This window comes from Triticum aestivum, chromosome 4B (genome assembly GCF_018294505.1).
Source record: "Triticum aestivum cultivar Chinese Spring chromosome 4B, IWGSC CS RefSeq v2.1, whole genome shotgun sequence".
NCBI lineage: Eukaryota > Viridiplantae > Streptophyta > Magnoliopsida > Poales > Poaceae > Triticum > Triticum aestivum.
This window is the reverse complement of record NC_057804.1, coordinates 244,278,046-244,299,480: the sequence shown is the minus strand read 5'-3', so window position 1 is coordinate 244,299,480 and position 21,435 is coordinate 244,278,046. Positions and strand designations below refer to the sequence as shown.

The 21,435-nt window shown below is 44.5% G+C and overlaps 1 protein-coding gene across 12 annotated transcripts; it reads left to right on the top strand.

The window, feature by feature from the left end:
* The first annotated feature begins 14,078 nt into the window (after positions 1–14,078).
* Positions 14,079–20,659, top strand: LOC123091913 (uncharacterized). Of its 12 annotated transcripts, none has more exons than XR_006443790.1 (8): positions 14,084–14,946; positions 15,688–15,830; positions 15,902–15,966; positions 16,454–16,637; positions 18,735–18,825; positions 19,193–19,412; positions 19,527–19,614; positions 20,285–20,659. XR_006443790.1 is itself a non-coding variant. In XM_044513532.1 (6 exons), the coding sequence occupies exons 1-5, from the start codon at positions 16,576–16,578 to the stop codon at positions 19,571–19,573; spliced, it is 417 nt and encodes a 138-aa protein (XP_044369467.1). In that variant the 5' UTR covers positions 16,477–16,575; the 3' UTR covers positions 19,574–19,614; positions 20,285–20,659. The 12 variants fall into 12 exon arrangements, 3 of the variants coding, with proteins under 3 accessions (XP_044369467.1, XP_044369465.1, XP_044369466.1); XR_006443788.1 differs by having other exon boundaries at positions 14,086–14,946; positions 19,187–19,412; XR_006443794.1 differs by lacking the exon at positions 19,527–19,614 and having other exon boundaries at positions 14,079–14,946; positions 16,454–16,722.
* Positions 20,660–21,435: the final 776 nt, after the last annotated feature.

The following is a 21,435-nucleotide window of genomic DNA, read 5'->3' as shown; positions in this document are numbered from 1 at the left end:
CCTGTCGCTCCGCCACAAAATAATAGTCAGGGGCCGTCCGGAACCCAGGCCCACCTCTACCGGGATGGAGCCACCTGTCCTTTCAGCCCCCATATCTGAATCACTTGCGGGTACTCAACGAGCGAACCCGACTTTAGTCACCATCTGTATAGTATGTATATATGTATAGTATATACCCGTGATCACCTCCCGAGTGATCACGGCCCGATAGTATAGCAAGGCTGACTGACAAGAATGTAGGGCCACTTGATGATAAACTAGCATCCTATACTAAGCATTTAGGATTGCGGGTAAGGTATCAACAACTGTAGCAACAATGACAGGCTATGCAATAGAATAGGATTAACCGAGCAGTAACATGCTACACTACTCTAATGCAAGCAATAGAGAGAAGAATAGGTGATATCTGGTGATCAATGGGGGGGGCTTGCCTGGTTGCTCTGGCAAGAAGGACAAGTCGTCAACACCGTAGTCGAACTGGGCAGCATCAGCGTCGGTCTCGTAGTCTACCGGAGAGAAGAGGAGGAAGAAACAGTAAATACAATGCAAACATAAGCATGATGATGCATGCCACGGCAATGAGCGGTGTTAGGTGTGCCCTAATGTGGTAGTAGTTGATACCGGCGAAAGGGGGAAACATCCGGGAAAGTATCCCCGGTGTTTCGCGATTTCGGACAGATGAACCGGAGATGAAATGTTGCAGGTTCACTATGCTAGGGACGCGTGGCGGACAAACAGGCTGTGTATTCGGATTCCTCTCGTCGTTCTGAGCAACTTTCATGTACAAAGTTTTTCCATCCGAGCTACGGTTTATTTTCTATTAATTTTTAAAGTTTTAAATCATTTTCTAAATTATTATCTATTTAATTCTAACATTATCCAGAATAGTGTATGCTGACGTCAGCATGATGTCAGCAGTCAATAGTGCATTGACTGGGTCAAGCTGACATGTGGGTCCCGCAGGTCATACTCTGTTGATTATAATTAGGATTTAACTAATCTAATTACTGTTTAATTAATTAACAATAGTTAATTAGGTTAAATAAACAGGATTAATTAAGTTAATTAATTAAGTTAATTAATTAAGTTAACTAATTTAGTTAATTAATTAAATTTAATTTTATTATTATATATATTTTTTAATCCCTTTTTTATATAAAACCGTTATGGGGTGTGGGGCCCCGTTGTAAATGGCCCAAAGGGGCCAAACGGGCGCTGTCAAACGGGTGCAGGCACCAGCCCGCTCGGTTGCTGGGGTGTGCGGGCGCCCGAGCGAAGGCTGAGCCTGGGCGGCAGCGGGCACGGCAGCCCGAGGCGGGGCCGGCGACAGGGAGGCGGAGGCCGAGCGGGACGGACCCGAATGGCACCGCGGGGGAAGCGGCGAGTAGGGCGCGACAGCAGTGGCCATGATGGGGGAGGGTAAGGTAGGGCTTGGCCGACGCAGGCGCGCGACCAGGCGATGCGTGGGCGATGGCCATGCCAGGACGACGTGAGCAGAAACGGCAGAGCGAGGCGGGGCCGTGGGAAGGAGGCCACGGCGTGAGCGCGTGCGCGTGAGGGGGAGAGGAGGAGGGGAGCTCACGGGGGCCGTAGGGATAGGGCAGTGGGGCGCGGGGAGGATGTCGGGGACGACGACGATGTAGGGGAGGAGGCGACGAAGTCCAAGTGGTGGTGGTGCTCCAGCGATGGTGGTGTGGACGGGGCGGCATCTGGGCCGCCGGCGACGAGGGCGGCGGGGCGATGGCGTCCAACGAGGTGGGGCGACGGGGAGAGCGGCACCAACGTCGGGGCCTCAGGCGACGATGGTTGGAGACGGGCGACAGGGAAGATGGGGCGCCAGCGATGGGCGCAGGGGCAAGGCGCCCCGATCCAGATCGCGTTCGGGAGGAGACGAGGACGACGGGGCGGCGTCGGGGAGGCGGAACGAGGCGGCGACGGTGAGCGCCGGTGATGGGGTTCGCGACGGTGGGGCGATGAGGTCGGCCCGATCAGATCTGGATCGGGGAAGAGGGGGAGGCGAGTGGGGGAAGTGGGGGGATCGGGCGTTAGGGTTTCAGGACGGGAGGATAAGGTGAGTAGGGGGCTGGCCTGGGCCAGTGGGCTGACCGGCGGGCCGTCTGGCCCGGTTGGCCGGGGGGGTTTCTTTTTATTTGTTTTCTGGTTTTCTTTTCTTTTTATTATTTTTTCCTTTCTGTTTTATTTTAGTTACACTTTATTTTTAGTTCAGTAAAATATGACAATAGCTCCAAAAATAGTGTTTCAAAATAACCCACTAACCTAAAAAGTTTTACCTCAAAATAAAATAGTTTATGATTTTACAAAATATCAAAGGCACTTATTTATTCTTTTCAAATACTGTTTTAATCATTTTAGAGTATTAAAACATTTTATAAAAGTGGGGTTTCTTCACCACAATTAACTTTGCATTACTTGGCACAACCTGGACATTTTAGTTTTAAAGTTTGAAAACTTTTGTTGTTTGCCTAATTTTGAATTTGAATTCGAATCATTTTCGAACTAACGCGAGATTAGCAACAGAAATCGAGGTGACGTGGCATCATTAGCAGAGGGTTACTGCAGCTTAATTATCCGGGCGTCACAGCAAGCCTTATTAAGGTCTGTGTAATCCACACACATGCGCCAAGTGCCATTTTTCTTAAGTACCAGCACCGGGTTAGCCAACCACTCAGGGTGGAAAACTTCAATGATGAACCCGGCCGTCAGGAGCCGTGCCACTTCTTCTCCAATGTCCTTGCACCTCTCCATTAAAATGACGAAGGAATTGCTTGACCGGTTTAAACTTGGGATCGATATTCAGAGTGTGCTCAGCGAGTTCCCTCGGTACGCCTGGCATGTCTGAAGGTTTCCATGCAAAGATGTCCCAGTTCTCACGGATGAACTCGATGAGCGCGCTTTCCTATTTCGGTTCCATATTAGCACCAATAGTGAACTGTTTGGATGAGTCGCCAGGGAAAAAATCAACCTGTTTAGTGTCCTCCTCCGACTTAAACTTTAACACCGGGTCATTCTCTGTTGTTGGCTTCTTCAAAGAGGTCATATATGTCGGGTCAACATATTCTTTATAAAACTTCAACTCCTTAGTTGTACAAACCGCCTCAGCATAAGCGGCATCGCCTTCCTGACACTCCAGAGCTATCTTCCTATCCCCATGAACTGTGACGGTACCCTTGCGACCCGACATTTTAAGCTGCAAGTACACATAACAAGGTCGTGCCATGAATTTGGCATAATCCGGCCGTCCAAACAGAGCATGATATGGGATGTTGATTTTTACCACTTCAAAGGTTAGTGTATCTACTCTGTAATTACGCTCGTCGCCAAAAGCTACCTCCAAAGCGATCTTACCAACTGGATATGCCGACTTACTAGGTACCAGCCATGAAAGACTGGAGAGGACGGCTTAAGATCTTTGTCAGTCAGACTCATCCGGCGAAAAGTATCATAATAAAGAATGTTGATACTGCTGCCTCCGTCCATAAGCACCGTAGTGAACTTGAAACCTCCAACCTGAGGAGCCACCACCAAAGCCAGCTGACTCGGATTATCAACCCAGAGCGGGTGATCCTCTCGGCTCCATATGACTTGGTGCCCTGACCATCATAAGTATCGAGGTACATCCGGCTCAACCGCACTCACAGCTCGCTTATGAACTTTCTGGTCTCACTTGCATAAGCTAGTAGTGAAGACATGATACTGGCCGCTACTTAGCTGCTTCGGGTTGCTCTGATACCCTAATTGCTGTTGTTGATTGCCCTGATTGTTCTATTGGTTAAAGCTGCCTTGATTACCCTGACCTTGAAAGCCGGAATTTGAACTGCCGCCTCCAAAGCCGGACCCGTGTGAGCCAGATCCTGACCCGCCGTGCGGGCCGTTACCATTATTGTGGCCTTGGTAAAGGTTGTAATTCCTGTACTCCCTCATGATACTGCAATCTTTCCACGGGTGGGTTGCCGGCTTATCAGGACGAGTATGTTTTGGGCAAGGCTCGTTCAACATTGCCTCTAAATTGAACTTCGGCCCTCCAGACTGGGGCGGGAACCTTCCCTTACGACGGCGAACACTGTCCTGTGCATTAGTGTTGGCCACAAAATCTGATCCACCGTCAGTGTGCTTGCGCTTACCATTTTTATCTTGACTCTGACCTGTTGTACTCTGCTGCTGCCCCTTGCTGTTTTTCTTCCCCTTACAGGATTTTTTCATCTGAATCAGGATCCTTAGTTTTGTTTGAATCGGCATATTTGATAAGAGCCGCCATGAGCTCTCCCATGTCATTGCAATGACGTTTAAGCCTCCCTAACTTCTGCTTGAGGGGAACAAACCAGCAATTCTTCTCCAAAATCAAAACAGGAGAACCAGCGTTGATGCTATCCGATGAGTGAATAATGGCCGAGACCGGCAAACCCAATGGGAGGTTGACTCATCTTCAGGCTGGATGCAAGTGTTTAGGTCGATGATCGACATAGGCTGTTTACATGTATCCTTGAAATTCTGAATCAACTGTGTCTTTAGCTCAGTCCATGAGTTGATGGAATTGGGAGGCAGTCCCTTTAACCAGGTACGAGCTGGCCCATCCAACATCATGGTGAAGTATTTGGCGCACACAACATCATTAACATTCAACATCTCCATGGCCAGCTCATAACTCTCAATCCAAGCATCTGGAGGTCAATCCGCTATGTAATTAGGTATATTTTGAGGGCCCTTGAAGTCCTTGGGCAAGCACTCATTGCGCAGAGCCGGCACCAAGCACGGCACACCCACTGTCCTAGAAGTCACTCCGGCTTCTATGGACGCTGGTGGATTCAATTGAGGTTGCTGAAGAGCCGCCAGCTGAGCCATCAGCTCCGCCTCTTGACATCCACGCGCCTAATCCGCCTGATTTTGAACATCTTGATTACCACCGGTCTAGCGTCGGTGTCGTTCCCTGTTGGAAACCGCCAGTGACTCAAAGACGGAGTTGAATGGATTCGATCCCATCTGTAGGAGTAAGCCTCCTGATGGGCCACCGCTGTTTGAAGAAGCTCCATAGCCTTCTGTGCCTCAATCGCCGCAGGAGACTCACCTGTCACTGGGAGAGCTGCCAGCCGTGATGCTGCGGAAATCATGTTGTCCAACGGGTTAGAGAAGTGACCCGAAGGGGTTGAGACTCGTTGAGGTGGGTTTAAATCACGGGGCGGGTCTACTGCGCGGAGCTGAGCTGCCACTCCGGCCCGAGGAGCCTCAGGGGCCCGGGTCACACCAGGCGGGTTACTTGGTCCTGCCCCTGGCGTATTGAAGAGATTTCTGGCATCAAACTCCAAAGGCAGACGACTCTGGTACCTCCTGTGGAAAACAACATTTGATGCATTCTGATCCAAACTTAAGCGGAAATTTTCTGCTTGAATCCGTTGTGATTCCGCATCTAGGGTGGCTCACTCTATTGCCATCCTAGCATTCTCAGCATTAAGATCCTACTTGGCCTGAGCTATCTCATCTTGCAATTTTGCAATGTCCACATTATGTTGCGCTTGATTCGCCGGGGTTACCTCCATAGTTAGCAAAGTTGCCAAAGCCTCCAAGAGTTCGGATAAAACTTGAGCCAACGGGCACACAGGGCCACCTGCCTCGGCTGTCGCAGCGGCCGTTGCACCAGAGGTCATAGCCACAGCGGCTGATGAATTCAAAACTGGTTGCATACCAGCCATGAAGATAGCTGCCCTGATCAGTGGCTCATTGGAGTTCGGAATACTGTCACCATCGGAACAGCCCCCGAGCCTGCCGTCTTGCAATTGATAGATCGAATTGGTCTCGTTGGTTGAGGACTCATCATCTGAATAGATGGTCGTCTCTCCTCCAGACACAGAACCTTCCTCGAAAGCCGCCCCATGAATAAAGCCAACGAAAGCATGCTTCTGGGCGGGTTGAACCTTGGCGGGCCTTGCGCGCTGAGCCGTTTCAACGACGTCAGAGCCAGCGGCCAGCTCAAGATCGGATTCACTGATCTTGCGGATGAAGACTTCAATTCCGCCGAAGGCGACCCGGTAGCCGTACTCGATTGAATCGACCTCCGGACCCCAGCCAGAGTCGTCGATGTAGATCTTATCACGGTAGCTCTTGGTCATCCGGCCCACGACCTATCCCTTGATCCCTGAGAAGCTTCCCTTCAAGAACTCAAAACCACAGTGCTCTTGCCCCACGGTGGGCGCCAACTGTCATGGTTTTATCACGGCAGATGTCCTAGTGAAAGGAATTAGGTGTGGAGCCATTGCAACTAGGTTAGCTTGAAGGGGTTGAACGGGACAAAGGACACGAGAATTAACAGGTTCGGCCCCTCATGATGGAGGTAAGAGTCTACTCCTGCTTTAGATTGTATTGCTTGGGTTTCGATTACCAGGAAGTGAAATATGATTGACCTAGCTTTCGACTACATGTTTCTTGAGTTAACCTGCCGCCGGGTCTCACCTTTATATACACAGGTCGAGGCCAGGCGGCTTACAGAGTCCCGACCGGCTCACACTTCGTGATTGGCTCAGTTTATAACTAATTCTTGCCTTATAGTACAAGTCATCATACGGCGGCTCATGGGCCCCGATTCTAGGCCTTATCTAGGCATGCCTACATGAGTCGCCATCTTTACGTCTTGGGTTTCTTTGAACTTCTTTGTAATGAGTCGCTGATGGTATAACCCGACCCCTGCTGGGAGGGTCATACCTAGGAGTTATTTCCCCAACAAAAAGGATATTAAAGCTCGATCTAGAGAATGAGGATCTTGGGGAGGAAAATTTTAGCCTCAGACGCAAGTTGGAGAAAAATACTACCTCGTCATCACCACATAATCATCTTCCCCGCCAAAGGAGACTTGAGTACACGGGTATGGGCACTCCCCTTGGCTTTTTCCACTTGGGGGAGATGTCGCGGTATCGTATCACCATCACTTTTATTACCTTTACCTATCTTAGTTCGATCCTTAGCTATTTCGTGATTTAGTTGAATAAAAGCTTAGTACGATCTATTTTTTGAGTGCTAGTTTTGTGATCTATCTATCTATGTAATCGAGTGAGAGTTATATAATAAAGTTTAGTTTTAGTTTTTGCTTCTTTACATTTATGTTTCAATCAAAATAAAAGGAAATAATGAAAAAGATCATATGCTAATCTTATGGTAAGTAATGACATCACATAAGGAAAAGTATAAGTGGTAAAATTTGTTGGAAGTTGACAAACATAGCATTGGTCAATGATGCAATTCATGAAAGAATTAATAAGGGAAGAGAAGATTCACATGCAAATACACTATCTTGGACATCTTTTATGATTTTGAGCCCCCACTAAATATCTAATGCCCAACTGTTGATGTTGGACAAGGAAGACAATATAATGATTTATGTTTGTTCATATTCACATAGAAGTTATATTGTCATAGATCCTTCAACATGCGGTGCTTGCCCAATATCTTTGCTAGCCAAAATTCCGCACTAAGTAGATATACTACTTGTGCATCTAAACCCCTTAAACCCCAAACTCTTATTTTGAGAGTTCACCATACCTACCTATGGATTGAGAAAGATCCTTCAAGTATGTTGTCACCGATGCAATAAGGCAATAAAATTGCTTCTAAATGTGTTTGATCATTTAGTGTAAGAGAAATTAAGCATTGTACGAACTTGTGATGGAAAAGTAATAAAAGCGACGAACTGCATAATAAAGGTTGCTATCATAAGGGGCAATATAATGTGACATTCTTTTGCATTAAGAGATTGTGTGTGCAAACCAAAAGCGAATGACAACCTCTGCTTCGCTCTGCGAAGGGCCTATCTTTTACTTTTATGTATTTACTTTTATACAAGAGTCAAAGTATTTTCCTCTATTCCTTTTTATTTTCTCTTTGACAAGCATCAGGTGGTGGGGAAAGATTTAGGAACATATATCCAGTTGGATATGAGTGAGCATGAGTTATTATTGTTGACATCACCTTTGAGGTGAATAAGTTGGAAGGCGAAACTATAAGCCCCTATCTTTCTATGTGTCCGGTTGAAACTTTTTGCTCATATATATATCGTGAGTGTTAGCAATCATAGAAGATAAAATGATGGTTGAGTATGTGGACTTGCTAAGAGGCTCTAGTACGAGACCCTTCCTAAAAATATGTTGAATTGTAGTTGCAAAGTTGACTAAGAACATAGTTTGTTGGTTTTCAATGAAGTTTATGCTTTCTACTTCGAAGTTGTGATGAATTGTTACTTGTTCATGAGAAGTTATATGATAAAGTTATGTGATAATTTTTTATGATAAAGTTTGTTGCTATTATAATAATATGCATGATGCTACTATGTCGTACTTTGTTTTTATCGACACCTCTCTCTCAAAACATCTGGACATGATTTTCGATATCGGCTTTCGCTTAAGGACAAGTGAGGTCTAAGCTTGGGGGCGTTGATATGTCCATTTTGCATCATGTTTTACTACTGTTATTTATAATGTTTTTATGCATAATAATGCTTTATGGAGTAATTCTAATGCCTTTTCTCTCATAATATGCAAGGTTTACACAAAGAGGGAGAATGCCGGCAGCTGGAATTCTGGACCTGAAAAAGTTACATCAGAGTTACCTATTCTACACTTCTCCAAATGAGCTAAAAGTTTATAGAGAATTTTTTTGGAATAAATAAAACAATACTGGAGAAAAGATTTACCAGAGGGGTGCTGCCTGGTGCCCATAAGACACCATGGCGCGCCAGGCCCCCCAAGCGCGCCCTGGTGGGTGGTGGGCAGCCCAGCCCACCTCCGGTGCCCATCTTCTGGTATATAAGGCATTTTGACCTAGAAAAAATAAAGATAGGTCTTCTGGGACGGAGCGATGCCGTCTCGAGGTGGAACTTGGGCAGGAGCACTTTTGCCCTCCGTACTACGTATGTATAGTTGAACTAGATATTTCAGTACGTGGTTGCCAACAATTAGGGAAAATTTGTTCGGTTCAGCTGTCAAATTGAACTATTTGTATAAAGAACAACTACTTAATCTATGAATGAAATCTATGCTTATTGAATTTTAGTTTCAAAATTAGACAGTGCTAGTTATTTTTAGCTGCAAATTTTGACACATGGCAGTGTTACAAGATGGACAAATGACAATGTTACTAGCTCAACAAATGCCAATGTTTCCAGTTTGACAAATGGAAATATACCCAATATGACGGATGCAAATCTTACCAAATTATATGTACGTGGTTGCACACGGGTCATCATAAAAAATCATTCACGATGAACGGATGTACAAATCCTGCGTGCCGGATTTTCTCTTGGCTTAGTGGCGAAGGAACCATAGCTCTCGCTTTGCATACCGTGTTCAATTTGAACTGTTTGCGATGAAGAGATGCACAAACCTGTGCGGAAAATTTTCCCTTGGCTTACTCGGGAAGGACCATAGCTCTCGCTTTGCATATGGGTATTCTATCTAAAACGTTTGCGATGAAGAGATGCACAAGTCATGCGCGGCAAATTTTCCCTTAGCTTGCTTGGGAAGGACCATAGCTCTCGCTTTGCATATGGGTGTTCTACCTAAAACGTTTGCGATGAGTGTTTTAAATTTACAGAACATTGATGTTTAAAAAAATCATTTGATAAGTCTGTACATTCATATAGAAAAAACGCAAGTTTGTTCAAACCATAGGTTTCATTCAGTCACATTGTGACTTTACATTCATTCAATCAAGATACAGTATTAAACCCAAAAGAACTAATTGCAGTGGCGGCAGAGGCATCATGCTGCGCTAGCGTTGTCGTCCTCCAGGACATCGTTTTTCACGTCTTCAAGCCAGCCTAGTATGTTTTTGAGTTGCAAATCAAAGACCCTCTGTCTGTGATCGACGGGCGAGGCGCGGGAGGACAGTGACTCACGACGCTGCGAGGTAGCGGTCGACGGTAGCATCCCATGACGCTGAGGGGGGAGCGCACAAGAGCAAGGGCACGTCGGGTGCAGGAAAACGCACGGCGACTGGCGCCGCGGTGGGTGCAGGGGAACGTGATGTCTACTACACAACTTGTTCTTGTAGACTCGTGTTGGGCCTCCAAGCGCAGAGTTTTGTAGGACAGTAGCAATTTTCCCTCAAGTGGATGAACTAAGGTTTATCAATCTGTGGGAGGTGGATGATGAAGATGGTCTCTCTCAAACAACCCTGCAACCAAATAATAAAAAGTCTCTTGTGTCCCCAACACACCAAATACAATGGTAAAATTGTATAGGTGCACTAGTTCAGCGAAGTGGTGGTGATACAAGTGTAGTAATGATAGTAGATATTGATTTTTTGTAATAGGAACAATAGAAAACAGCAATGTAGAAATTGATAAAACGGAGAACAAATGGTATTGCAATGCTTGAAAATGAGGCCTAGGGTCCGTACTTTTGCTATTGCAATCTCTCAACAATGCTAATAAAATTGGATCATATAACCAACCCTCAACGTGCAGTGAAGAATCACTCCAAAGTTCCTATCTAGCGGAGAACATAAGAAGAAATTGTTTGTAGGGTACGAAACCACCTACAAGTTATCCTTTCCGATCAATCTATCTAAGAGTTCATACTAAAATAACACAAAGTTATCCTTTCCGATAGATCTATCCAAGAGTTCATACTAAAATAACACCATATGATACACATCAACCAACTCTAATGTCACCTAGATACTCCAATGTCACTGCGAGTATCTGTGAGTTGATTATACGATATGCATCAAAACATTTCAGATTCATAATACTCAATCCAACACAAAGAACCTCAAAGAGTGCCCCAAGATTTCTACCTGAGAAACAAAGATGAAAACGTGGATCAACCCCTATGCATAGATTACCCCAATGGCACCTCGGGAATCCGCGAGTTGAGTGCCAAAACACATATCAAGTGAATCAATATGATACCCCATTATCACCACGGGTATTCATAGCAAGACATACATCAAGTGCTCTCAAATCCATATAAGTATTCAATCTGATAAAATGAAATCTCAAAGGGAAAACTCAATTCACAACAAGATAGAGAGGGGAAAACACCATATGATCCAACTATATTAACAAAGCCCGTGATACATCAAGATCGTGCCATCTCAAGAACATGAGAGAGAGAGAGAGAGAGAGAGAAATTAAACACATAGCTACTTTGTGTCTCCTTAATTCCTTCTATATCATGGTTTTCCTAAATCTCAAAAACTTGACCCACATAAGACTCAACAAGAACTTGTGAGATGACGTAGTATAAATCAATTGTCACGCCCAATATGCGATACTATCCTAAAGAGACTCGAAGGACCCACGAAGGATAGAACCGCATATTGAAACGCTTTTACAAAGTGGATATCATTACATCAACATTACATAAATAGATGGGGATACATACAAAAAGGCATACAATGACACACGAGTACAACATCATCTTACATAAGAGCACCATCCGACTACGGATGAAACATAAACAGAAACTCAAACCACATCCACCCTGCTAGACCAGGCTGCCGACCTGGAACCTATCCCCTGATCGAAGAAGAAGCAGAAGAAGAACTCCAAAACAAGCAAGCATCGCTCTCACGTCATGATTATCACATAACCTACACCTGCAACTGTTGTTGTACTAATCTGTGAGCCATGAGGACTCAGCAATCCCATTACCATGGGTATCAAGACTAGCAAAGCTTAAGGGGAAAGGAAGGGGTAAAGTGGTGAGCTTCCAGCAGCGTCTAAGCATACATGGTGGCTAACATACGCAAAAGAGAGCGAGAAGAGAAGCAAACAGAACGGTCGTGAAGTTAGCAATGATCAAGAGGTGATCCTGAACTCCTACTTACTTCAAACATAACCCAAAATTGTGTTCACTTCCGGGACTCCATCGAGAAGAGACCATCACGGCTACACACGTGGTTGATGCGTTTTAATTCGTATCTGGTGTCAAGTTATCTACAACCGGATATTAACAAATTCCCATCTGCCACATAACTGCGGGCATGGCTCTCGAAAGTTTAAACCCTGCAGGGGTGTCCCAACTTAGCCCATGATAAGCTCTCGCGATCAACGAAGGATATTCCTTCTCCCAGAAAGACCCGATCAGTCTCGAAATCCCGGTTACAAGACATTTCGACAATGGTAAAACAAGACCAGCAAAGCCGCCCGGATGTGCCGACAAATCTCGATAGGAGCTGCACATATCTCGTTCTCAGGGCACACCGGATGAGCAAGACGTTAGGTTGGCATAGACCCTGATTGCCCAGGGGGCGCCGGACATCTCTCAGTTTGGACCAACACTTAGACAAGCATTGGCCCGGGGGGATAAAATAAAGATGACCCTCGAGAGAGCGACTCCCAAGGGAAAAGTAGGTGGTGGTGAGGCAAATGGTAAAACCAAGGTTGGGCCTTGCTGGAGGAGTTTTATTCAAGCGAACTGTTAAGGGGGTCCCATAAATCACCCAACCGCGTTAGGGACGCAAAATCCGGGAACATAATACCGATTTGACGGAAACTAGTGCGGCAAGAGTGGAACAAAACACCAGGCATAAGGCCGAGCCTTCCACCCTTTACCAAGTATATAGATGCATTAATTAAATAAGAGATATTGTGATATCCCAACATAATCCTGTCCACCATGGAGCAATCTTCAATTTCACCTGCAACTAACAACGCTATAAGAGGGGCTGAGAAAAGAGGTAACAAAACCAAACAACGGTTTGCTAGGAAGGGTGAAAAGGTTAAAGGCTGACATGGCAATTTGGGGAGGCTTGAAGAACAAGTGATAGGAAGCGCAGCATAGCGATAGAACGAAGCAACTAGCATAGAAATGATAGTACTGATATCCAGAGTAACGGTCCTCTTGCCTGAAATCCCGCTAGGAAGAAGAACAAGTCCATGAAGAAGATGAATCCACGAAGACGAACCAAGCGTAGACGAACGAATCCTCATGACCGCAACGAAACGGGAACTATCGAGAAGAAGCACACAACATGATAAACACACCACACATATACATGACATGATGCTCAACCAAGTATGATGCATGACAAAGCTAGATGAGGCTACTCATGGCAAGAGATGATGCAAACAAGAACAACACATCAAAGCAAGTTTAAATGAGGCCGGAAACGACATATAACAAATCCGGTAAGACCCCATATGCACATTTCGAAATTGGTCCAGATCTGAATAAACCTTAACAAATCCGTAAGACCCCATATGCACATTTCGAAGTTGTTAAACAGCAAGTTAAGATGCACCAAGATGATCTACACGAGATTCTAGTCAAGTTACATATAAAGTTCATTTAATTCGGAGTTGCGGCCTAGAAGATATGAGCAAAACAAGTTAAACATGGCATTGATGCAAAATGCATACAAACATCAAGCAAACACCTCAAAACAAGGATGCAACATGATAATATGAGACTTCATGCAAAATGAAGCAAGTTTCATATAGGGCACACTCAAAACGGAGCAACGGTGCAACACATACACTCCATACAAGTTTAAAGGACAAACTGTCCAAAACAAAAACTAGGCATCTTGCAAGCATCAAAACAACATGCTACAGCATCTCAACGTGAAAATAAAAGGCATGCGCATGAAGTACAGGTAAAGCATGACAAAACATGAACACTGAGCTATCTTCAGAAACCACTACAACATGCTCAAAAGGACATGTCAAGATTGCAAATAATAACAGTTTACAGACTTGACAGAAATAACATCAGGTTGCAATGTTTAGAGCTATCAAACAACATGCTACAGGAACTTAACATGGCAAACAAAGGCATGGAATGCTAATACTAAAGACAAAGAACAAAACTCCCTTACTGAACTTATTCCAAAGATCAACAAAAAAGATGGTAGCATCCATGCAAACATGGCAAATGATATGACAGATTCAGACATGGCAGAAACAACGATAAGTATGCATGTTGGTGAGCTTGTATAACTCACTACAAAGCAATACATCTAACATATACACCCTAAAAAAGTGCTAGACACAACCATCGCTCGAGCGCACCGCATCACACGACGAGTAAAAACCACCGAAAAACGCGCGGGCGCACCACACCACACGAGCGAAATCCATAGCGAGCGAGCGAGCGGTCGGGCTAGGGCCACAGCGATCGAGCAAGAGGAAAAAGCAGTCGAACCCTAGCCCCAATCCACAGCCCCGCGCCCCTCACTCCTCCCTCCCTCGTCTGCCGCCACTCCCTCCCACCTCCTCCTCCTATGCCCTAGGAGCCCCGCCGCCTACTGCTACTCCTCCACCGCCTCGCCTCTTCCTCCTCCTTACCTGCCCATCGCTCGTCTTCAGGCTGCAGTGGTGGTTCCCGATCTGAGCCGTCTTCAGGTGCGTGGAGCGACGGAGGTCGGCTCCCTCCTTCTCCACGGTCTCGCGGCGGGAGAGGAGTCAGCCCCGGTGCTCTGCCTCTCCATCCGTCTCCGCAAGCCATCGTCCGATGCCGTCGTTGCCCGCCATCATCTTGCTCGCTGCGTGCTTGCTAGAGAGCCATGGCTTTCCTCACTGTAGGTTCTGCCATGGCTTTTCTTGTCCCGTCTCACTCGCCTCCCCCTCCTCGTCACCCTCCTCTCTCTCTCTCCCCCGCGGCTACGATTCAGGCTAGGGTTCAGGCGCCTTCCCTTCTCTCCTCCTCTACCCAACGCCGCCTCCCCTCCTTTCTCTCCTTCTCCACTAACGAGGCCGGGGCGGCGGCGCGGACAAGAAACTGTGGGCTCTCCTCCGCAAATCTCTACCGGGACGACGGTAGCCCGAGGAGGATCCCCGGTCAACGGCGCCCCGGGCGCTCACTGCCAAGAAGCCGCCGGAGGAGGAACTCGACCTGGACGACCGCCGCTGGACGAAGAGCCCCGAAAAAATCCCCCAACCACCCCTGCGCCACCGCCTCTTCACCTTCGACCACGGGTTGCAACGGTCAGAGGACCAAGGTGTGGATTCTCTCCCCTTCCCTTTTCCTTGATTCTCATCTGTTCCTCCAGCCCCTCCCATCCTTGCGTACACAGCACACACACACTCACACTGTCTCTCTCGTCTCGTGGATGGGAATGGCCAGCGTGGATTAATTAATTTCATCATATTTCTATCAGATTTGATTTCAACAGCGGCGGTGGTGTCTTGCTGTTCTTTTCACATATTTCTGTCATATTTGATTTAATTTCATCCTTGCTATTCATAATCTATTAATTAATGACCTGTACATACATATTTTATCATGTCTACTAAGAATCTCATCAGTTTACAATTCATACATCAGGTTATTTTATCTTGTTTTCTTCAGGTTTGATTTAGGGTGTTCTTTTTTCCTTCTTCAGATGTATGCCATATGTGTAGCAATCTTTCTAAAACACCCCCATTCCTTCTCTTCCTATCAATTTAATCAGGACCCACTCTGGACCATTTTCAGAAACCACTCTAAACCATTTTCTGAAAATTGATAGGAAGAGAGTGATTTTCATAACAGCGGCTGCAGCCCCCAGGGTTAATTAGAACCTAAAATGTTTCCTTTAGTTTATGAAAAAAGTCTAGAGTGGTTTCTGCAACTGCTGTTATGTTTCATTGATTCAGTCCTATAGTTGGATGGTTCCAGTGGATTTTACTAAATGGTTTTGTAGATTTAATTAGTGAAAAGGCCTCAATTGGTTTATGAAACATTGCTTGTCTGTTGGCAGTTGGAGCATACTAGGCAAATGGGCCTTGCCGTGAGTCGTGGTGCAACAGTGACCTCGATGGGCAGGGCAATGGTCAGATACGAGTCAGCACCGAAGATGACTGTAAGCACTCAAAAAAGTTTACCACGCTAGAGCTATGTCAGGTACCTACTGTTCTTTTGTGCTTTTTGTTTTCTATTTCCCGTCAGAAGCTCATTCGATAATCAATTTGCAGGTTGTATGAGGGCAGTTAATGAATATACTTGTGACACTTAAACTCTCAGGCAAGCTTGCTCTCAGGTAAATTACTAATCATTCAAATCACTAATCAGGTAAAGCACAATAATAAGCCCACCAGTCATAGCAGAGGAAAAATAACCACGAAGTGAAAATAGATTGTGAAAATTAGATGGCTCAGATGATGTAAAAGACAGAATCGGACGACCAGCGAGTTTTCAATCTGGGGGAGCTCGGAGTAGCCGAGTTGCCCAGCCAGATTAATTTTTATTGGGCATTCAGATTCTTATTTTGCGTTTCATAGATTTTTAGCTGGGTGTATAAACATACACACGCACACTGACTTCAGATTTCAGTGACGGGGGTAAATTATTGTGCCATATATATTGTTGCCATATTTAGTAATCATGCATATACATGTACATTGGTTTTTATCAAATGTACATGTGCTCCTGTAGCATATCTTCAGGTTTGGGGATTTAAATGCCCTTTGTTTTGTGTACCAGGTGGTTAACTGAGATTTTGTTTGCTTATTCTACTGTTTTTTTAGCAATGCCGACAAACATGGTTTATGATGATATTGGTGGTCTGAAGCTTTAGATCGTCGGGGCTGCTCTCATTCGTTCAATTTGCCAGTGATCCTTCCATTCTACTGTTGCTCATTATTATCATATGAAGGAGGTGTTCTTCCGTTACAATACTCCTGACGTGTTTCATGAAATGTCTATGAGCTGGTATGTTGTTCATTCTCTTTTTTTTCTTCTTGCAGGCTGATCTATGTTCTCTGTTTGTTGGGTCCTCCGTGTCATTATCAACAAGGTTGGGTCTCTCTTGCTCAGTTTTTGTCTACTAAAAGGTGATGTGAGCTGATGTGCTTGTTTGGGCGGTCTCCCCGTGTGTGTGATATTTGTTTGCATATCAACCCTGTGTGCTTGAAATTTACTTGCATATCATGATATCAAACGAGGATGTGTTCTTGTTTACCTCTTGAATAGACAGATCTTGATGCATTACTGGTACCGTGCCTCTAGGTGGTCAGCGAGGGTCGCACTTGCGCTATGCTTCCCTCTGGATTCTAGCATGGTGTTCGGGTGCCTAGCTTAGTTCAGTTGAGTCGAAAGCAACGAAATCATATGTTTCTGAATCTTGGATATACATTACAATGCATCGGCCCATTCTTGTCATGCCTAGACTGGCTAGATCGATTAGAGTTTGTCTAATATGCCTTCGGTGATCAGTAGCAACACACGAGATCCTGGAACCTGCATTAGTTATTGTTTGCACAATAATTACTTATTGATATCATTACCAAGCTATCCGAGCCATCATTCCCCGGACACCACTTGGTTTCCTTGCCCATTTATTCATCGGATATGTACACAATCGACAGGATTGACTTCAGATCTTACATAAGGTTTCGTAAAGATAGTTCAGAACCTAAGCTATACAAAGTTTTACAAACGAAATCTACACAAACTCATGGATTTGAAACTGAAATATATTATGTGATGCATCTCTCCAAAAATCCAGCATAATTATATAGAGGAAACATATATTCCCAGAAATTTACGGTCGCGGTCGAGAGCAACGGCGAGTGTAGAGCAAGCCTGTGGGTGAGTTTTTCTGAATGCAAGCCCTCAGCTCGCCCCGACAACCTTTCCCTGTCAGCTTCGCTCCCCTCTTCCTCCTCTTTGCTTAGAATTGTTTTATTGTCATTCATATTCTGTATTAAATTCTGACGAGGTTTCTGCTTGTTAGATTAAATTCTAGCCAAGACTAAATTGTAGCCACAAGAAGGCAGGATTCTACTTGTTTAGTCTAAAAAGGAGTTTTTGACTTATTTGATTAGATTCTAAGTCAGCTTTTGGGGGGACTTTAGATACAATCTGTTAGTTGAAAAAAATATGTGTTCTTGCGCTTGAGAAATTGCTGCCAGTGTCACTGTATCATATATGAATATGTACAAGGCATCAGAAAGCAACAAGTAGCAGGAACAATTAGTTCAGTTTTAATATTATAGTGCTACTCATCCTAAATTGTGTTAAATTAATCTGCTAGACTATGGTGATGACAGAAACTCCGCCTATGTCTTCTAGGCATAGCCGGTCCCAAGCCCGGGTAAAGGAGGAGGGTTGTGATAGGCTTGGCGAGCCAACGTAAAAACTAGCCAGTCCCATAGGTATGAAACCCATTTGAGCGAGAATAGTACTAGGATGGGTGACCTCCTAGGAAGTCCTCGTGAAAGGGTTTCATATCTAAGGGTTGTGATAGGCTTGGCAAGCCAACGTAAAAACTAGCCAGTCTTTTGGGTATGAAACCCATTTGGGCGAGAGTAGTACTAGGATGGGTGACCTCCTGGGAAGTCCTTGTGAAAGGGTTTCATATCTAGCCTACCCCAACTTGTTTGGGATAAAAGGCTTCGTAATGACGTAATGACTATGGTGATGACAGAGGGGTACTGTTTTTTAAAATTGTTTCTTTGTTCCAATTATAAAGGGCCCTCTGCAAGGATATTGATTTCATCATGTGTAGAAGTTTAGTTGGACAGATATTGTTCGTCAGTTTCTTAGTGCGTGCCTAGCTGTTTCCCCTTTTTACATTGCTTATTTTCTATAGGATTTCTTAAAAGATAATAGCTTGCTTCAACAATTGTAGAACGATCATGGTTTCTTTGCATTCCTCTACTTTTATACGATTAACAATTTCATGGCTATCTTGTGTAAGAAACAGACATCATTGGCATTAGCTAATGCATTTGCGTTAAATGCCCTGTTGGCCGAGTGATGTAGTCCTATTGTGAAGATGCTTATTGTTTCATTTCGATAATGTAGGAACATGTATATCCTTTCAAGTTCACTGATGTGGTTACCACTACAACACACGTCCCTCCAAGGACCAAGGGTGGGCATGATCTTCTACAAGGTTGTTGTCTGTGACTATTAGTACAGGATCAACTTTGCGGTGTCCCCATCGCTTCAAGTCAAGCTAATAGAGCTAAATGGGTATCCAATTTTAGAAAGCACACTTAAGAAACATGCACACGTGTCTTTAGATCCTATGGAGCATTCCTAATAATGACCATCTATTTAACTATCTTGGATCATTACCATTACAAAATGCAGCATGACATTCATAATGTTCACTTATTCATAAATGTGGCATTTAATTATTCTCCTGGCATTTAATTATTACCGTCTGTTGATAATTCAATTATTGATTCTGATGTACAAACATGCAAAACCATTGCCTGTTTGGATGATGCACATGAGTATGTTTTTGTTAGTTTTAGGTGATGTACGTCGTGAAGCGGGACGGGCGGACGGAGACGGTGCACTTCGACAAGATCACGGTGCGGCTAAAGAAGCTCAGCTATGGGCTCAGCCAGGAGCACCGCGACCCCGTGCTCGGTCTGCGTCAGGGTATACATGGGTGTCACCACCAGCCAGCTCGACGAGCTCGCCGCCGAGACCGCCGCCCCGCTCACCGCCTCCCAGCCAGACTATGCCTCCGTACGTTCCCTCTTTCGATCTATCTCTCCCCTTCCGGTCCGTTCCGTTCCCCCTCATGGCGCCCGTGTTCGTGTGTCCTGGTCTGACGTATGTGCGTGTGTGGTTCTTCTGCAGCTTGCGGCGAGGATTGTTGTGTCCAACCTGCCGCCAAGTGGAAATAGTCTGTGTGGCGCTCGTAAATAGAGAGCATTTTGGTAGAAAGGTACAGGAAAAAATAGGAAAACTTCTGTCATTTTCTTTGGTCTCTGAAAAATAAATGGTGATATGGGCTGATACATTGCTAAATTATATGATACAAACTCACTTCTTTTTTGATTTTTGGTTTACTTTTTTGTGCTACAATGGCTCTCCTAGGAATGTTCTTCCATGCTTTGATGTGCACAATCCAGAAAGTGCATGCATCCAGAAACCAAATAGGATTTGTGTGTGTTATCTTCTCTTAAATCTTGTGCTTGTCCAATAAGAATAAGGTTTGGTGGTATTGCTTTTGTCAGTTATTTCAGGTTCTATGTGCAAATCCTTGGTGTGACATGATTGGTAACTGACCAGGAATACGTTGCAATCTGATATGTCTAATTCTTGATTATGTGGTACCATGGTCTAAAAATTGGTCCTAAAGATACATGATGTTTTTGTACAAAGTTGAGACAGTTATTTTGGAACGGAGGGAGTATTAGATTATTTTGTTCCTTTTTAATTTGGTTCTAAAATATAGTTTCAGAGTGATCATTTTGCATCAGCCAAGCTTGCCCTTGTTACAAATAATTGTTCTGTTGTCCTCAATTCACTTTCTCGGTTTTTTAATGCTACAAGTATTATTGTTCCAGTTTTTTTAGTTATTCATCATGCCATTTTTCTTTCTGCCTTTGTAGATGAATATTAGCGAGACTGGCTAAATTCTGAACATGTTCCATGTGAGAGAAATAGCATGTTGATTTCATCTTGAAATAATCATAGCTGAGGGACGAGCTTAGTAACTGAGGGTCATGTGTAAAGCTGAAGGAAGAAGTTGCGAGGCTTGGAACTCTCCTTGTGAAGGGCTCAGGGGCAGCAGTGAGGACAATGCCTCTTTAGTTGTAATTGTGATACTCCTGATTTGCAAGTAAACACTCATGTGATACTAAATATTGGTTGTTAGTACAAAGGTGGTGACATTAGTTGGTTCCCTGGTATTGATTTCATGATTTGTGGTTAATACATGATGTAATACAATCCACACTGCATTATATTTCCAGTTACATCTCTTACTTACTCACCACTAGCATTCTTTCTAATTCGCTTCTTGCGCCATTGGCGCAACCGGGTCATCTAGTGACATAAAAAGGTGACCAACAGTAAGATGGCATAACTGTAAAGCTAAGCATGGCAATAGCATGGTCATAGGGTGCCTGGATCACTAGCAAAGCACATGGCAGAAGTGAACTTAATGTTAACATGCTGACAGCAACATTATTTAGCAATTTGAGAGCAAGATTGCAACAAGCTAAATTAGGCTATAAATTCAACCAGGGGCATGGATTGATAAAGCATGCCCTGAAAAACAAAACATTCTTAGTGAACATCTCCAGATTATGCATAGAATGACTTGTAGCAGCATGTTGACATAGCATCATGATATAGCAGATTCAACCTAGCAAAACAGTAACAACAAGTACCTTACTTCACGAGCTTGATACACTCACTATAAGACTAAAAAAATTACATGGATGACACCACTGTAAATATGACATGATGTAGCTCAAAACTCATATAGACATAAAGCTCATAAGGCGCACACACAAAATGCAATGAAAAAGACAAATCACCAAGTTCTGTTAACAGGTAGCAGTTAACATCATATAGCACTCTTGCAACAATGATTTGGGTGTTAATATTACTCAAATGGACATGGCACAATGGAACAAAATGTAGAGAATCTCCTGATGAACATTTTGATATATCATGCATGCAAAAGGGAGCAGCACACACAAAGTTATGGCATGATGAATAGAGGCATAAAATGTTACAGATACGGGGACTTAGC